Genomic DNA, 18,347 nt, shown 5'->3' with positions numbered 1-18,347 from the left:
GCCTTAGCAAAAGTCACACTTAGTCACACTGATTTGTTCAGCAAAAAATTTTAAAAGCATATATTATTAAATAAGGTCCCACACAGGAGGTTAGTAAACAAAATTAGAGCCCATGGGATTGGGGCTAATATACTGGTCTGGAGTGAGAATTGGTTAACAGACAGGAAGCAGAGAGTAGGAATAAACAGGTCATTGTCAGGGCGGCAGGCTATTACCCGTAAGGTAACCACAAGGATCTGTGCTAGGTCCACAGCTGTTCACAATCTATATAAATGAGTTGGACGTGGGGACCAGATGTAATATTTCCAGATGTGCTGATGAAACAAAACTAGGTGGGAACGTAAGTTATGAGGAGGCCTCAAGCGGCCTGAGACAGGCTAAATGAATGGGCAAGAACATGGCAGATGGAATATAATGTGGATTAGTGTAAAGTTATCCACTTTGACAGAAATAACAGAAAGTCAGAATATTTCTTAAATGGTGAGAGGTTGGGAAGTGTTGGTGTCCAAAGGGACCTGGGCGACCTTGCTCATGAGTCACTAAAAGCTAGCATACAGATGCAGGAAGCAATTAGGAAAACAAATAGTATGTTGGCCTTCATTGCAAGGGGATTTGAGTACAGAAACAAAGCTGTTTTGCTGCAATTAAATAGGGCCTTGGTGAAACCACACCTAGAGTATTGTAAAATAAAAGCAAAATACTGCAGATGCTGGAAATCTGAAACAAAAACAAAAACAAAAAATTGCTGGAAAAAGTCAGCAGGTCTGACAGCATCTGTGGAGAGGAAGACAGAGTTAACGTTTCGAGTCCGTATGACTCTTCATCAAAACTAGAGTATTGTATACAGTTTTGGCATGCTTATCCAAGGAAGGATATACTTGCCATAGAGGGATTACAATGGAGATTCACCAGACTAACCCCTGGGATGGTAGGATTGTCTTATGAGGAGAGATTGAGGAAACTGGGCCTGTATTTTCTAGAGTTTCAAAGAATGAGAGGTGATCTCATTGAAACTTACAAAATTCTTACAGGGCGTGACAGGGTGGATGTAGATAGGATGTTTCCCCTGGCGGGTGAGTCTAGAACCAGGAGACCTAATCTCAGGATAAGGGGTAGGCCATTTAAGACTGAGATGAGGAGGAATTTCTTCACTCAGCGGATGGTGAATCGTTGGAATTCTCTATCCCAAAGAGCTGTGGAAGCTCCAACCATTAAGCATGTTCAAGACAGAAATCGATATGGAGGCTAATGGCATCAAGGGATATGGATATTATACGTGGCAAAGTGGCATTGAGGTAGATGATTAGCCATCTAATTGAAAGGCGGAGCAGGCTCAATGGGCTGAATGGCCTACTCCTGCTCCTATGGAAAAAATGCATTGCGACTCTTATGCTCACATACCGTGTACCATCGATAGAAATCCAATCTTTCTTGCAGTTTGGCTGCATGCCTTCCAACTTCAGAGTTGGAAACTGGATTCGTAACCTCAGGTTTGGGTCTGGTACCTAAACACAAATTAGAAATCATAGAAAATACTTAATTCAAGAGTATTTAATAAACATGCACAGCCTCTATTTCAGCAGTTAAACTAAAGTTAACGTGCTAGAGTGGCATAAACCTAAATATCCCATTGGTGCATGCTTAATTTCAGAGTTTATTTCTTTTTAATCTCTAAATTGTGAAAGCCGAAGCCATGAGATTACATATTGTGATTGAATACAATTCTGCTGCTGCTGGCCCACAGTGCCTCATTGTTGCCCAGTTTTGAGCTGCTAGATCTGTTCTGAATCTATCCCATTTAGCACAGCTATAGTACCACACAACACGCCAGAAAGTGGAACTTTGTCCCCACAAAGACTGTGTGGTGGTCACTCCTACCAATACTAGCATGGACAGTTGCAGCTTTGACAAGTAGATTGACAATGGTGAGGTCAAGTAGGATTTTTCTACTTGATTGGTTGGTTCTCTTACCACCTGCTGCATGGCCAGTCTGACAAATACATCTTTCGGGGCTTGACCAGTTCAGTCAGTACTGGTGCTATCAATCCACTCTTGGTGATGAACATTGAAGTCCCCCACCCAGAGTACATTCTGTGCCTTTGCCACCAACAGTGCTTCTTCCAAGCGCTGTTCACCTGAATTCATCAGCCGAGGGGGCGCAGAAGGTGGTAATCAGCAGGAGGATTCCCTTCCCCTGTTTGGCCTAATGTCACGAGACTTCATGGGGCCTAGAGTCAATGTTGAGGACTCCCATGGTCACTTCCTCATTACTGTACACTATTGTCCCACCACATACAATGGCCCTGTCCTGCTGGTGGAACAGGACTTACCCACAGATGATGATAGAGGAATCTAGACATTGGCAGGGTAGATTCAGTGAGTTTGACTCTTTCAGGCGGTTGTTTGATTACTCTGTGGGATAACTCTTCCAATTTTGGCACAAGTTGTCAGATTAGTGAGGAAGACTTTGGAGGAGGATTAGTGAGGAGGGCCAGGGTTGACTGGGCAGGGTGTGCCTTTGTCATACCTGCTGACTATGTCAATGCTGGGTGGTCCTATACTTTTTTACTTTTCTGTAGTGGTTTGATGCAATTGAGTGGTTTGCTAGGCCATTTCAGAGGATAATTAAGAGTCAACCTCATTGCTGTGAGTCTGGAGTCACATGTAGGCCAGACTGGGTAAGGACAGCAAATTTCATTCCCTATAGGACATTAGTGAACTAGATTTTACCACAATCTGGTAGTTTCATCATCACTATTACTGAGACTAACTTTTCCCCAAATTTATTAATTAATTGAAATTAAATTTCACCAACAGCCGTGATGGGATTTGAACTTGCATCTCCAAAGCCTTAGTCTGGGCCTCTGGATTACTAGTCCAGTAACATTACCACTAAACTCCTGGACCCTTTATGCTACTGTTCTCTATACATCAATATTATTCAGATTATGTTTACCCTAAATTTTCTGTTTCTGAAAAAATAAGATATGCTCTGACAAACTCTTCATCACATGGTGCCAGTGTCCCAGCAGAGTGCTCAACCTGAATTCTCTACAATATTTTAATGTCCTTTTGAGCTTAGTTTGCTAAAAGTGCACACAATATTCAGAGATCTTGCTCGACCATGATCTATTTAAGGTAGAGTAGCTCAGTTTTATAAATGCCCTTGAGATGGATCTTAGAGGGATGCTTAAATCTAAAGCTACATAAAATGCAATTGAAGATTGCCAATAAGGCATAAATGATGAAGCTATCCAATGGAAGAAACTAAGCAATAGTGCTACACAACCAACAATTGTCAAATTGGATGGTAAATAGTTCAGGGGTGACAGGAAGATGGATAGTTCTGTATTTCCTTTGATTAGCATTGAAAATACTTACACAGGACTTTTCTTTAAGAGATTAAATAAGTGAAGTAGGGTTCACAAGATAGATTGCATGTACATTGTGGTAGGTATGATCAGTCAAATGCCCTTCTATAATTTGCACTTTCTTAATTCTTGTATGTAAAAAGTAAAATTATTGAGTCAGAATATTTGATCCAGCTTTATTTCTACTGGGTGTACCGGATGAAAGAAGCAGGTTTTGGAATGTAGCTGGCCAGCATATTCTAAAGTGATTTGTAATGCAATGCAATTCTGTTGTCAAGCCAAGTGCAGCACGAAGCACAACAATCTAGCAGTGGGACAGTCTGTGCTCAAACTTTGCAAGTGTTGATCCCACTGCTTAATTCATAGCACCTTCTTTTAGGCATCCTGGTCGAGCGATAATATCCAGGCTCAGGATTCTCCAGCATCGCCCGTGGCCTCCAGCTGCAAGGATTTTTTTTAAATATTTTAAAAACCTCATCCTTTGGAGCCAGAAGAAGAAGGAATGCTCACCCAACTCCAGCAGAGTCACAGTTCACCCCCGCTTTCCCACCAGCTCCCTGCAGCCCACTCCAAACCCACCTCCCAGGATCATCTCGGTGACACTGATGGCTGCCTGTGGAGACATGACCAATGTAAGCAGGTCACATTGAGCATGTTGATCAGGTCCATGAACCAGTTCCATTTGGGCACATGTTGGAACTGCAGCACCAAGTCTGGTCCCGTAGGCCAGAAACTTTCCAAAATATTGCCAGTCAGTTGTTTTTTGTTGCATTGGTTTTGAATAAAAGAGAAGGTGGAATGTCAGAGACGATACATATGTTGATTTAGAATTATTTTCCTGGCTCTGATAACATGCAGGCAACTTCCCAGCTTAAGTGCCTGGATGCACCTGGTGGAAAACTCTGCTTCTAAATTGCAGATTTCCTGAGGGCGGGGAAAGTTTTCTCCAACAACCTAGATAGGTACCCACACCACTAGGAGTGTATCCTAGGTGCTCACAGGTGAGGGGAAACTCCTAAATCCTTCAGAACTCCCAGCCTAGAAACTTGTAAATTGCAGCTCATCGGTCCAGGTCGAGTCCCAGACTTAGACCCTGCGGTTGGCTCCATTACTGCCAGCTGGCAGACACTCTTATCACTGGGTGTACCAATCTGGAAATACCTGGGAAGCCTCTTCCTCAGCCATATCACTCAGGCACAGGTGACCTTGTTTGGCATGCACAGAGTTATGGCAGCATGGGACTAAGTGCATCTGCGTGCTGTCTAATTTCTGGCCTTTGCACCACTCTTTCACTGAGTTTACTGTAGCAGTAGCTGGGTGAAATTCAGATTTTTGGCACCATTACATTTGTAACAGTAATGTGTCAAATCAGACACAGAATACAAAGCTAATATTTTGTAACAACCTTCTTAAATATTGAGAAAAATATTTATGTTATAAAAATCTAGAATGAAAACTAGTTTTAGTTGGGAGTTTTTTTGCATGGTTTGAAAAACAATTCATCACCAGGGTCTCCAAATTGAGCCCTTAATGTATTAAGTATCTGAGACTAAAACTGCATTACAGGTTATAGTGCATTAGTCAAATTACAGCTACTAAAAGAAAATTAATTCCATTTAGGAAATCCACAAGAGATTAAAAAAAACCCTTGATGTATTAAATTTCTAATCCCTATGCATCAACAGACTGAGGAGGGTCTTTGGCAGTGTTCACAGTCAACCACATGAAACAGCTAAGTAGATTTAGAAATGCTGCTTGGCAGGTTTTTAAGACAGTTTTTCGATATACAGGTTTTGTTGCAAAACTACTTTAAAAATACATCAAGGCGACTAAGAGAAAATTACATTCATGCTTGATTTTTAAAGGAACTGTGACCTCTCTGTCCTATATGACTGTAGCATGTCCACACCACGTAGGGCTTAGGAAAATGGGCATACAGGATTTACAGAGCTCCTTGGAATAGCTCCGTTGTTTTGAGGCTTTTAACGAAAATATCTCTTCTGAAACTGTAGCTGTATAGCTAATTACCAGTCATGGACCGGAATTTTCCGCTCCTGTTGGCGTCGGGCGTCATGGCGGGTGTGAGTGGACAATATGGCGAGAAGGCCAAAAATCAGTTTTACGCCATTAAGGAACCAGTTTGCAATCGTCCGCTCTGTCTGTCAATGACCCTGCCTGTCCCGCTGTCCAACGTCGGAAACCTAATTTCAATGCATTTGCATCTCATCATCTTTCCTGGCGGCCGGAATCATTCCCCCCATGCTGGATCATCTGGTCATGCCAACGTGTTTCACAACAGCATTTAAAAGGCGTGCACCTGGTGAGTTGAACTTCGAGGGGAACTAGGCGGTGAGTGCACACTGCCTTTGCGCAGCGATCGCGAGGGTTGCCTGTGCAACTTCAAGGAAGAGGTGTCGCACATTCAGACGACGGCACAGGCAAGTTGCTTTTTCCAGACTGGCTGACAGTGCGGTGCCGGGGCAAGGGTTGCCCTGCGGTTCGGGCGAGGAGGAGTTGGGGGGTGGAGACGGCGGCAGCGGCAAGGCAGCACGATCTGATGGTAGTGCACAACCACATGTGGGGGAGGGGAGGGAAGTGGCCACACATTAGGGAAACCTTGCATAAAGTCAGCATTCTTCTGCAGCTGAGAGTTCATGCACTGCTACATTGACATGCTTGGAGTTGGGCCTCTACGTTATCTGCCCACTCAAGCAACGCAGAGGGATGAAAGTGCCACCAAATGCTCCTGAACTTTTCACCCCTTGGGCACAGACTGCAAATTAATAAGCATTTTAGGGGCTACAGAACAATTGGACGACAGAGCACGTTGTACAACCTCCTCGTGAAAGTGACCGTGGAGCAATCACTGGTGGAGGAGCTCACAGCCCCTTGTAATGTCTTCATTCAGGTTTGGACCAGTCTCCCCCATGGTTCAAGCTAACAGCACAGCCTTGCAGTGCGGGTTAGGAGAATGCCTGTGCCTGAGCTGAGAGCACAGCATGCAATCCAGCGGGTGAAGCTACTGCCAATCGGTCAGGTGGAATGGGGCAGAGTTGGGTGGCGTTTCGGGCAGCCATGCAGCGTGCTAAACTCTGGCCATCCAAGTCAATGCCAGCACTCTCCAGGATGTGTTAAGGGGTCTTCAGGCTTGACGAAGAGAGGTTCTTAGTACACCCATGCTAACCCACATGTCTCTCTCTTGCATGCTGCAGGGGGGGTACATCAGGAGCGTGGAGCCTGGTGACCTAGCTGTATGCCTTATGGCTTACAGGGAGTGGAGACAAAGGAGAAGAGAGCAACAGAGGTGCCTGGATGTGCAGAGGGAGGAGCAGCACCCTCAAGAAGAATGGGTGACTGGGGCACTTGTTTACGATGCTGAAAAGCCACAGAGAGCCGTCGCTTATAGGTGCCTTGTCAGACCCAGAGTCTAAAGATGGCACTTGTCATTCCTGCAGATGACTGAGAACCAGTGTTGCCGAAGACTGCGCATGTCTAGGGAACTGGTCAGTCACATATGCCATGTGCTGCAGGATTTGGCACCATGGGGACATGGAGGGCATCCGGTGCCAGTGGCCATGAAAGTGACCATGTTGCTCAATTTTTACGCCAGTAGCTCCTTCCGGGGCACCACAGGTGACCTCTGCGGGTTCTCACAAGCCTCAGTACACAAGTGCATCCAGGAGGTCATAGACGCCATATTTGCAAAGGCACACAACTTTGTGCATTTCGCCTGGGATCAGGCAAGCCAGGAAGCAAGAGCGCTGGGATTTGTGCAAACCTCTGGTTTTTCACAGGTGGAGGGTTCCATCAACTGCACTCTCATGACACTTAGATCACTTTGGTAACAGGCAGTCAACTACATCAACTGCAAGGGCTTCCACTCGCTGAATGTTCAGCTGGTCTGCAACCACAGCAAACACATCCTGCAGGTCTGTGCATGATTCCCTGGGAATGTCTATGGCTCCTACATTCTCAGTCGGTCTCAGATCCCTGACGTCTTCCAAGATCCACAGGGATGGCTCCTCGGGGACAAGGGCTACCTGCAGAGGACGTGGCTGATGACACCCATGCGGTGGCCTCAGACTGCAGCAGAGAGTAGGTACAACGAGGCTGAAGCTGCAACTTGCACATTGGTGGAGCAAACCATTGGGAAGTTGAAGATGAGATTCCGGTGCCTGGGCCGGTCTGGTGGAGCCCAGCAATACAGTCCACAGAGAGTGTCACACATCATCGTTGCCGCCTGCTGCGCCCTTTACAAGCTGGCGCTGCATCGGGGAAGGAGCTGCCGGAAGAGGAGATGGAGGAGCTGCACGTCTCCTTTGATGAGGAGGGCACCAACAGGGTTGAGGGTGAGGAGGTTCTCAAAATCCAGGATGATGGCAATGAGGCCATCACATTGTCCAGACAAGGCAAGTGCACTCGGGAGGCCCTCCTAGCCGCTTGATTCGTAGAGGATGATGACGACATGTTGCGAGGACACTCCTCACATTGCATCTGTGAATGTTTGACTCCTATCTGGCTGATGACAGCGCACATGCCCTCTGTGATAAGACTCCTGTCACGGAGAAGCAACGGATGCCCATAGTCCCTACATTACAGGAGGATGATGATGGCATGCAGTGGGGGCACTCCATGGATCCTCACATAGCTTATGTGAATGTGTGACTCCTGTCTGGCTGACAGCACTTTGCTTGCACTCTGCAAACAGGGTCATATCATGGAGATGCAGCAGGGAAACTTTAACTTTTCCTGATCCTATGGTATTCTTGGTGAACTGAACCCTTCATGAACTCACTATCACCAGACACAGATGCTGATGAGACGGAGTCTCACAGGTGCTGAGAGTATAGAGAGAGAATGACACAACTCTGTGCCGCTGGCCCAGGACAGTCTGGCAGCAATAATAAGCCCCATCTAGGTGCAGGCATGACTGATGTAACCAATGACTCTGAAGGCGCACCATCAGCATGCTGGGAAGGTTATACAAAGCATAGGGAGGAGGCCCTGGACTGAGACACCTGCCTTTATCTTTTGTAGGAACCAAACTTTCACTTCAGACTGACACGAACACTGCTCATCATAACAAGGAGCCATAGACAGGGTGACATTGTTAGGAGTTTATTTACAATAGCTAACAGTATGTACAAGTGATTTACACCTGTACCCATGTGGTGAAATTACATTTACTTAACCTTCCTAACCCTGCCGCTATAGCTTGGTGCTCCCCCGACATAGTCAGTGGAGGTGGAGGTAGCCTGCTGACTCCTACACCCTGTCTGTGATGACCTTGGAGGGCGTCCTCTGGAGGGCCGAGACCTGGAGGGCCCCAGCCTGCTTTCAGGGTCCTGTTGTGTGGCAGTGGCACCCTCTTTGGCCTGTGGAGCTACAGCTGCTGAGGTCACAGGAAGAGGGAATTCATGTGAGCCAGGCACTCCCAGAGTCACCTGGGTGGATGGCCCCAGGGGTGTGCATCAGCTGATCCTCCACCCTATGGGTGCCTGAAGGTCCCTGGCTGACTCCTTGAGGTGAAGAGGAAGCTGGAGTGAGATCAAGCTGCCCCGCACCCCTTTTGCATACACACTGTGGGAGATCAACTATGGCGTCAGTGATGGAGTTCAGCCTGTGCAGCAGTGCAGGAGTGGGGTCCTAGACAAAGGTCTCCATGGCAGCCTCCATCCTACCAGTGTTGACCTCAGTGCGCTGGCATGCCAGCACTATCACCTCAGACTGAAGGCAGACACAGGGGAGGCAGTGGTGTAGTGGTATTGTCATTGGACTAGTATTCCAGTGACCCAGGGTGCTCTAGGGACCAGGGTTCAAATCCCACCATGGCAGATGGTGAAAAAATCTGGAATTAAAAGTCTGGTGATGACTGTGAAACCATTGCTGATTGTCGTGAAAACCCATCTAGACATTCCTCCTTTAAAGGAAGGAAATCTGCTGTCCTTACATGGTCTGGCCTACATGTGATTCCAGACCCACAACAACCACAGTCAATGTGGTTGACTCTTAACTCTGCTGGAGCCTTTGCAGCTCCAGCAACTGACTCAGACTCAGCAGATTTCTGTCCTCCAGCTGTCCTCCAAGTCCCAGGGATCTGGGAATTCCCTGCTGTGGATCAGACAGTGCAATGTGCTCAGACTGTAACTGCAAGACTACTCTAAAGCTAGGTCCCACTGAGGTGTGTGTCTCTGCACTGGTGGAGGGTGTGGATGAGTGCTGTGGTGGATCTTCAATGAGGGTGTCATCACTTTCTTCTTTCGAGATGTCTTCAGGTCGTGGACCTTGGCTGCTTCCCAGATATGCCTACAAAAGCAAGGAGAGATAATTAGTGTATTACTGGCTCACAGTATGGTTGTCTGGTGGATGTTGCACTGCTGGATCCTCACTTGGTAGAGCACCTTCAGCACAGGAATGGTCCAGATCGTTGTCGGCCAGCGGGATGACTCTATTTTCAAAGTCTGTTAGGACCATGATGTCAGGTATTCCTTCACTGGTCTGCGACCTCTCCCTTTTGTTGTGTACCAGGTTGTCCTGCATGAATACATATGGAGAATGTGAGCAGGACGCCTGCCAGGCCAGGTAATAAGGATGTTAGGCATGTGTGGGTGGTGAGCGGTGGATGGGCTGAGGACATGATCCGCAGGGCAGACGAAATTGTGTGAGAGAGACTGAATGGTGATGTCCCTTGAACTGGCAGTGAGTGAGATTCCTGTGGATGTGTGATGGGTTTGTGAATGTGTGAGTTGAGAGTGATGAGAAGAGTGTCTCAGCCTGGCCAAACTGAGGAGATCATTCATCCTCTTTCAACACTGGATGGCTGTTCTCTTTTGCAGGGCGTTGGCACTGACCACCGCTAACACCGTCTCCCATGCTGGATTGGTGACCTTGCTTGCTGGTCTTCACCCAGAGCGGGGGTCGAGGACTTTGCAACAGGCCTCCACTGCATCCTGTAGTTGTTTGAGGGAGGCGTCACAAAATTTGGGAGCAGCATATTTCCTCCTTTTGGCAGCCAGCAGCTTCCTATCCCTTCAAGAGTGCTAGCTCTGTGCAGGGGCAGCCATTAAATGTGGCGCCTGGTTTACTGAAGGCCTGAGGTGACGGTGGGGCCGGTGAATCAGAGGCTGCCCCGCCAGCGACCCAGCGGGGTTCCCAGGAATGCGTTATTAATAAGGCAGGAGGGGGATGATACGGCGCAAAAAACCACCTTTGCAGCCAACGGGTAAATGTCCTTTCTCTTGCCCACCACTGCACTTTCTGCAAATATGGAATCATTCTGCCCCTGGTTTTAACCCTCAGATTTAGCTTCCCCTTTTAAAAAGCTATTGTCTTCAGTTCAGGGAAGGAGAAGAGAAGACCCACACGTCATAGTGAGCCATGTGCCAAAATCTTGATATTGCCATTTCCTTTAGCTTGGCAATGTTGGAAAAGTTCATATTGTGGAATGGAATACTTTCGTACTCCAGTGATAGCATCAAGCATTCCCAGGTAGGGTGTGCTTTGGAACAGCCAGATGCAGAGGAATAAACTTTCCACTGTGCCCAGTGACATTCTTCAAGCCCCTACTGCAGAAGAGCATACTCAGCATCAATCCTCACATTTGTTAACTAGCTCTGAATTAAGTGCAGTTTTGTTCCATAAATCCACGCACATTAGGATAGTGCTGCAGGAGTTCCTCTGGGTAGTGTTCAAGGCCCAACCATCTTCAGCTGCTTCATCAGTAACTTTCCCTCCATCATAAGGTCAGAAGTGGGGCTATTCACTGATGATTGCACAATGTTTAGGGTATCTGAGACTCCTCAGATGCTGAAGCAGTCAGTGTCCATATGCAACAAGACCTGGACAACATTCAGGCTTGGACTGATAAGTGACACATAACAGTCGTGCCACACAAGTGCCGGGAAATGACCATCTCCAACAACAGAGAAACTAACTATCTCCCCTTGACATTCAATTGCATTATCATCGCTGAATCCTGGGAGTTACCATTGACCAGAAACTGAACTGGACCAGTCATATAAATAATGTGGCTACAAGAGGAGGTCAGAGGATGGGAATTTTGCAGCAAGTAACTCATCTCCTGACTCGCACAAAGTCTGTCTACCATTTACAAGGCACAATTCAGGAGTGTGATGGAATACTCTTCATTTACCTGGATGAGTGCAGCTCCAACAATACCCAAAGTTCTCAACTTTATCCATGACAAAAAAGCCCACTTGATCAGCCAATCCATCATATTAAATATTCACACCTTCCACCATCAGCGCACAGTGGTAGCAACATATGCAACCTACAATTCACCTAGCCTCCTTTGAAAGCACCTTCCAAACCCACAAGCTTTACCACTTAAAGAATAAGGTAGCAGGTGTATGAGAACACCACTACCTGCAAGTTACCTTGAAAATCACACACCATTCTGACTTGGAATTATAATGTCATTCCTTCATTGTCACTGGGTTAAATCCTGGAAGTCCATCCCTAACAGCATTGTGGGTGTACCTAGAGCATATGGACTGTAGCAGTTCAAGGTGGCAGTCCCCATCACCTTCTCAAGGGGCAATTACAGATGGGCAATAAATGCTGACTTTGCCAGCAATGCTCACATCCCATGAATGAATAAAAGAAAAACTGATTTAGAGAGCAAAAGCTAACTTTAGATAGAAAGAACTCTTACATATACCACTAACCAGAAGACATTTATCCTAGTAGCCTAGATTGGTTTTGAACCTCACCCCTCTGGGAGAAAGACCAATAATTAAACAACTGAACCAATCGTTTTTTCCTTAGGGAATGTTTTTCAACACCACTTATAGCAATGGGTTGTGTGTTTACAAGCAAATGAGTTTGTCAAACAGAAGATGCTTCAATTTGATTGCTCTGTCAATTTTCTCTGATCCATGTCTCATTGGTACTTTGGCTAAGTGGTTAGGTTCAACACAAATCTAAACAGTAAGTGTCATTAACCTATTGAGAACAACCTTGGTAGTTACCAGGGATCATTTTACCTCAACGAGAGTAATGGAAAAAATGATTTTAACTTTTTTGACAAATATATTTGTGCTTTTGGCGCTATTTTTAAAGAGGTACCAACACTCTGTTAAAAGAAAACAAATCCCCTATGTTTGTAATAACCTGTGTAACAATGATTGATAAAGCACTGACACCATCATGCCATAATCCAATCTTGCGGTAAATTAATTATTTTAATGTTAAATTTGAAAATCATGGTCATTTGCACTACAGCACATTTCACATCTGTCTCAATGAACACTTTGGTGATCCTAATTGCATGGCTCTGAATTGGGTTGGGGTAGAGATCAGCAAACCCTGTACAATTTTCTGTTGATGTCATGTGCTGGGAGGGCTAATTCATAAAATCTGCCATTTGATATTTTTTGGCATGCCACATAATCATTGCAACATTTCAAGAGTTAAAGTGGTCAAACCATGCAGAGTGGACTGCACCCACACAACACTTGAGGGACAGTCATTTAAATATAATAAATTAATTATCTAATGAATAGGTGTAAATGATAAGTTAAAACCGCTGTGTTTTCAACTCCATGTTTCTTGGCGCATGAACCTACAAGGGTATATGTTGCAGTTTGTCAACACTAAAAGGAACAAAGTTAGATGAGAGGTAGTTTGGTGAAAATCCAGCAAAGCTTTTAGGCAATGAAGAAAACAGCTAGTGTTAGGCAGACAGAACAAATTCATATTTTGATCCAATTATAACAAAGCAGGAGAATGAAAGATAGGAATTATGTGAAAAAAAACCCACATAAAATAGGCACGCTGCCAGTGAAGACACTCATCATTACTGTTGAAGCAAAATAAACTGCAAACAACCACACCATCATATGGTGAGGTTCCAATTATGTATAACCTATACATAGATATTTGGTAATCTTTATTTTACTTACTGTAATTGTCCAAAGACAATTGATATTTGGAGGGTAGTTCCTGGGATAAGATGGAGAGACCAGTGATCCATTATAAGCAGTGATAGTTCCACCACAGGCTGAAAATCAAAAGCACAGGAATAAATAAATACATTTCAATCACACTGACTTGCAAAATGATTTATGGATATTTCTTGCAGAGTACATCCAAATTTCCAAATCTTACTACAATTAAAAGTCACTGACTGAAGATATTCTAGCTTCTCTGAACTACACAACTTAAAAGTCTGAACAAGCCTGGGGGGCGCAACATTTTCTGTGTCCTTGGCCGTGAAATTTTAAACCCATTTATGGAGAAGGTGTTTATAAATTCACAATAGCGAAGTGCACAGAGGAAATTGCCCCCTACCATCCCAGTGTGGAAATAAGTTCAAGATAAAAGGTGCATTTCCAAGATGTTAGAAAAACCCCAGAAACAAAAACCTGTCAGTTAAAAATAACAAACAATTTTTTTGGATCGTGTCTGTCCCAGAAAGCATTCTGATTAGTTCTTGTTCCTCTGACACCTTGGTGTTTAATTAGCAGTTTGCCTCCAACACTCCAATCCAAGTTTCTGCTGCTAATTTTAAAGTCTTTCACACTGGAGAAAAAGCAAGGAACTTTCCCCCACACTACCAAACCCCACTCCCTCTATCCTGGACTGAATCTAGCTCCAACTAGTATATTTTGTATATTATCTTCTGTGTATTCTCCAATTTACAACTGATAAGGAACTAGAATTAAATATCGAAATATAAAAAAAAAGGTAATAAAGGATAAGCATTTATGGTTTTCACAGAATAATACTCGTGGAACTTAAATCCCAAAGCGCTAATACAATTTCCAGAATGCCATTTAACAAAAAACAAATGTAACTCATTCAGTGACTGTAAATGACTAGTCCTGATGTCTTCATAGTAAAAGAAAATATTTGCTATGAGGTATCTACTATTATAATATGTATATCAAAAAAAAATCTACATCCAGCCTTAGCCTGAGGCACACAAATTACAATCTTTCTCTAATCTGATCAACACCCAAATTCCTCTAAATATTGAGCACTCACAGCTGCTTCCTTGCTTAGGTGAAAAGCTTTTGCTCATGGCACTTGTTCTGAGAATGTGCTTTCACTGCTTTGGGATTGATTTAAATTACTTTGGAGGTCACTTTTACTACTTTTAGAGTTTAGTGCATTTGATCCAAACTTCCCAGCTATCAACCTCAGATCAGCATGGGAGTCACTTATGGAGTTTTACCTTGGACCTCAGATGAGGAACAAGATCAGCAACACCAGCAGCAACATCGGCAGCAGCATCAACACCAGCAGTAGTAACACCGGCAGAAGCAGCAACACCAGCAGCAGGAGCAGCAACACCAGCAGCAGAAGCAGCAAAACCACGGGCAGCAGCAACACCACCGGCAGCAGCACCACCAGCAGCAGCAGCAACAACACCGGCAGCAGCAACACCAACGGCAGCAGCAACAACACCAGCAGCAGCAGCAACACCAGCAAAACCACCGGCAGCAGAAGCAACACCGGCAGCAACGGCACCATCAGCAGCAGCAGCAACAACACCGGCAGCAGCAGCAACACAGTCAGCAGCAGCACTACCGGCAGCAGCAGCAACACAGTCAGCAGCAGCAACACTGGCAGCAGCAGCAAAACCGGCGGCAGCAGCAACACCGGCAGCAGCAACAACACAGTCAGCAGCAGCAACACCAGCAGCAGCGACAACACCGGCAGCAGCAATAACACTGGCAGCAGCAGCAACACCGGCAGCAGCAGCAACACCACCAGCAGCAGCAACACCGGCAGCAGCAGCAACACCGGCAGCAGCAGCAACACCGGCAGCAGCAGCAGCACCGGCAGCAGCAGCAGCACCGGCAGCAGCAGCAACACCACCAGCAGCAGCAACACCACCAGCAGCAGCAACACCGGCAGCAGCAGCAACACCGGCAGCAGCAGCAGCACCGGCAGCAGCAGCAACACCACCAGCAGCAGCAGCACCGGCAGCAGCAACAACACTGGCAGCAGCAGCAACACCGGCAGCAGCAGCAACACCACCAGCAGCAGCAACACCGGCAGCAGCAGCAACACCGGCAGCAGCAGCAACACCGGCAGCAGCAGCACCTCAGGCAGCAGCAGCAACACCGGCAGCAGCAGCAACACCGGCAGCAGCAACACCGGCAGCAGCAACAACACCAGCAGCAGCAGCAACACCATCGGCAGCAGCAGCAACACCACCGGCAGCAGCAGCAACACCAGCAGCAGCAACACCAGCAGCAACACCAACGGCACCAGCAGCAACACCATCGGCAGCAGCAGCAATACCGGCAGCAGCAGCAACGCCGGTAGCAGCAGCAGCAACACCAGCAGCAGTAACACCAGCAACAGCAACACCAGCAGCAGCAACAACAGCAGCAGCAGCGTCACTGGCAGCAGCAACAACACCAGCAGCAGCAGCAACAACACTGGCAGCAGCAATAACACTGGCAGCAGCACCACCGGCAGCAGCAGCAACACCGGTAGCAGCAGCAGCAACACCAGCAGCAGCAACACCAGCAGCAGCAACAACACCAGCAGCAACAACACCAGCAGCAGAAGCTGCAAAACTACCGGCAGCAGCAGCAACACGGGCAGCAGCAACACCGGCAGCAGCAACACCAGCAGCAGCAACACCAACGGCAGCAGCAGCAACACCACCGGCAGCAGCAACAACACCAGCAGCAACACCAACGGCACCAGCAGGAACACCATCGGCAGCAGCAGCAACACCAGCAGCAGCAACACCGGTAGCAGCAGCAGCAACACCAGCAGCAGCAACAACACCGACAGCAGTAACACCACCGGCAGCAGCACCACCGGCGGCAGCAGCACCACCGGCGGCAGCAGCAACACCAGCAGCAGCAACACTGGCAGCAGTACCAACACCGGCAGCAGCAGCAACAACACAGGCAGCAGGAACACCACCAGCAGCAGCAATGACACCGGCAGCAGCAACACCACTGGCAGCAGAAGCAACACTGGCAGCAACCGCACCATCGGCAGCAGCAGCAACACCACCGGCAGCAGCAACACCACCTGCAGCAGCAGCAACACAGGCAGCAGCAGCAACACCGGCAGCAGCAACGATACTGGCAGCAGTAGCAACACTGGCAGCAGCAACACCACCGGCAACAGCAGCAACACCGGCAACAGCAGCAACACCGGCAGCAGCAACACCACCGGCAGCAGCAGCAACACAGGCAGCAGCAACACCAGCAGCAGCAGCAGCAACACCACAGGCAGCAACAACACCACCGGCTGCAGCAGCAACACCACCGGCAGCAGCAGCAACACCGGCAGCAGCAGCAACACCACCAGCAGCAGCAACACCACCGGCAGCAGCAACACCACCGGCAGCAGCAACACCACCGGTAGCAGCAACACCACCGGTAGCAGCAGCAACACCAGCAGCAGCAGCAACACAGGCAGCAGCAGCAACACAGGCAGCAGCAGCACCACCGGCAGCAGCAGCAACACCGGCGGCAACAGCAACACCAGCAGCGGCAACACCAGCATCAGCGTCACCGGCAGCAGCGTCACCGGCAGCAGCAGCAACCCCAGTAGCAGCAGTAACACCAGCAGCAGCAGCAACGCCAATGGCAGCAGAAGCAACACCAGCAGCAACAACACCAACGGCACCAGCAGCAACACCATCGGCAGCAGCAGCAACACCGGCAGCAGCAGCAACACCGGCAGCAACAGCACCATCGGCAGCAGCAGCAACACTACTGGCAGCAGCAACAACACCGGCAGCAGCAGCAACACCGGCAGCAGCAGCAACACCGGCAGCAGCAACAACACCGGCAGCAGCAGCAACACCGGCAGCAACAGCACCATCGGCAGCAGCAGCAACACAGGCAGCAGCAACACCAGCAGCAGCAGCAGCAACACCACAGGCAGCAACAACACCACCGGCTGCAGCAGCAACACCACCGGCAGCAGCAGCAACACCGGCAGCAGCAGCAACACCACCAGCAGCAGCAACACCACCGGCAGCAGCAACACCACCGGCAGCAGCAACACCACCGGTAGCAGCAACACCACCGGTAGCAGCAGCAACACCAGCAGCAGCAGCAACACAGGCAGCAGCAGCAACACAGGCAGCAGCAGCACCACCGGCAGCAGCAGCAACACCGGCGGCAACAGCAACACCAGCAGCGGCAACACCAGCATCAGCGTCACCGGCAGCAGCGTCACCGGCAGCAGCAGCAACCCCAGTAGCAGCAGTAACACCAGCAGCAGCAGCAACGCCAATGGCAGCAGAAGCAACACCAGCAGCAACAACACCAATGGCACCAGCAGCAACACCATCGGCAGCAGCAGCAACACCGGCAGCAGCAGCAACACCGGCAGCAACAGCACCATCGGCAGCAGCAGCAACACTACTGGCAGCAGCAACAACACCGGCAGCAGCAGCAACACCGGCAGCAGCAGCAACACCGGCAGCAGCAACAACACCGGCAGCAGCAGCAACACCGGCAGCAGCAGCAACACCGGCAGCAACAGCACCATCGGCAGCAGCAGCAACACTGGCAGCAGCAATACCAGCGGCAGCAGCAACACCGGCAGCAGCAGCAACACCGGCAGCAGCACCACCGGCGGAAGCAGCAACACCAGCAGCAGCAACACCACCAGCAGCAACACCATCGGCAGCAGCAGCAACACTAGCAGCAGCAGCAACAACACCGGCAGCAGCAGCAACACCGGCAGCAGCAGCAACACCGGCAGCAACAGCACCATCGGCAGCAGCAGCAACACTACTGGCAGCAGCAACAACACCAGCAGCAGCAGCAACACCGGCAGCAGCAGCAACACCGGCAGCAGCAGCAACACCGACAGCAGCAGCAACACCGACAGCAGCAGCAACACCGGCAGCAGCAACACTACCGACAGCAGCAACACCACCGGCAGCAGCAGCAACACCGGCAGCAGCAGCAACACCGGCAGCAGCAGCAACACCGGCAGCAGCAGCACCACCGGCAGCTGCAG

The 18,347-nt window shown here is 48.5% G+C and overlaps 1 protein-coding gene across 1 annotated transcript in view; it reads right to left on the bottom strand.

The window, feature by feature from the left end:
* The window catches only part of LOC144691683 (suppressor of tumorigenicity 14 protein homolog), a 117,311-nt gene that overhangs the window by 75,770 nt on the left and 23,194 nt on the right, over positions 1-18,347 (bottom strand). Inside the window, exons 3-4 of the mRNA XM_078560014.1 lie at positions 13,295-13,392; positions 1,402-1,505 (exon numbers count right to left, since the gene is read on the bottom strand). Of these exons, the coding sequence (XP_078416140.1) occupies positions 1,402-1,505; positions 13,295-13,392 (202 nt within the window). The remainder of the gene's footprint in view (positions 1-1,401; positions 1,506-13,294; positions 13,393-18,347) is intronic.

This window comes from Cetorhinus maximus, chromosome 16, assembly GCF_964194155.1.
Source record: "Cetorhinus maximus chromosome 16, sCetMax3.hap1.1, whole genome shotgun sequence".
NCBI classification, from domain to species: domain Eukaryota; kingdom Metazoa; phylum Chordata; class Chondrichthyes; order Lamniformes; family Cetorhinidae; genus Cetorhinus; species Cetorhinus maximus.
This window is presented reverse-complemented; position numbering and strand designations above follow the sequence as displayed.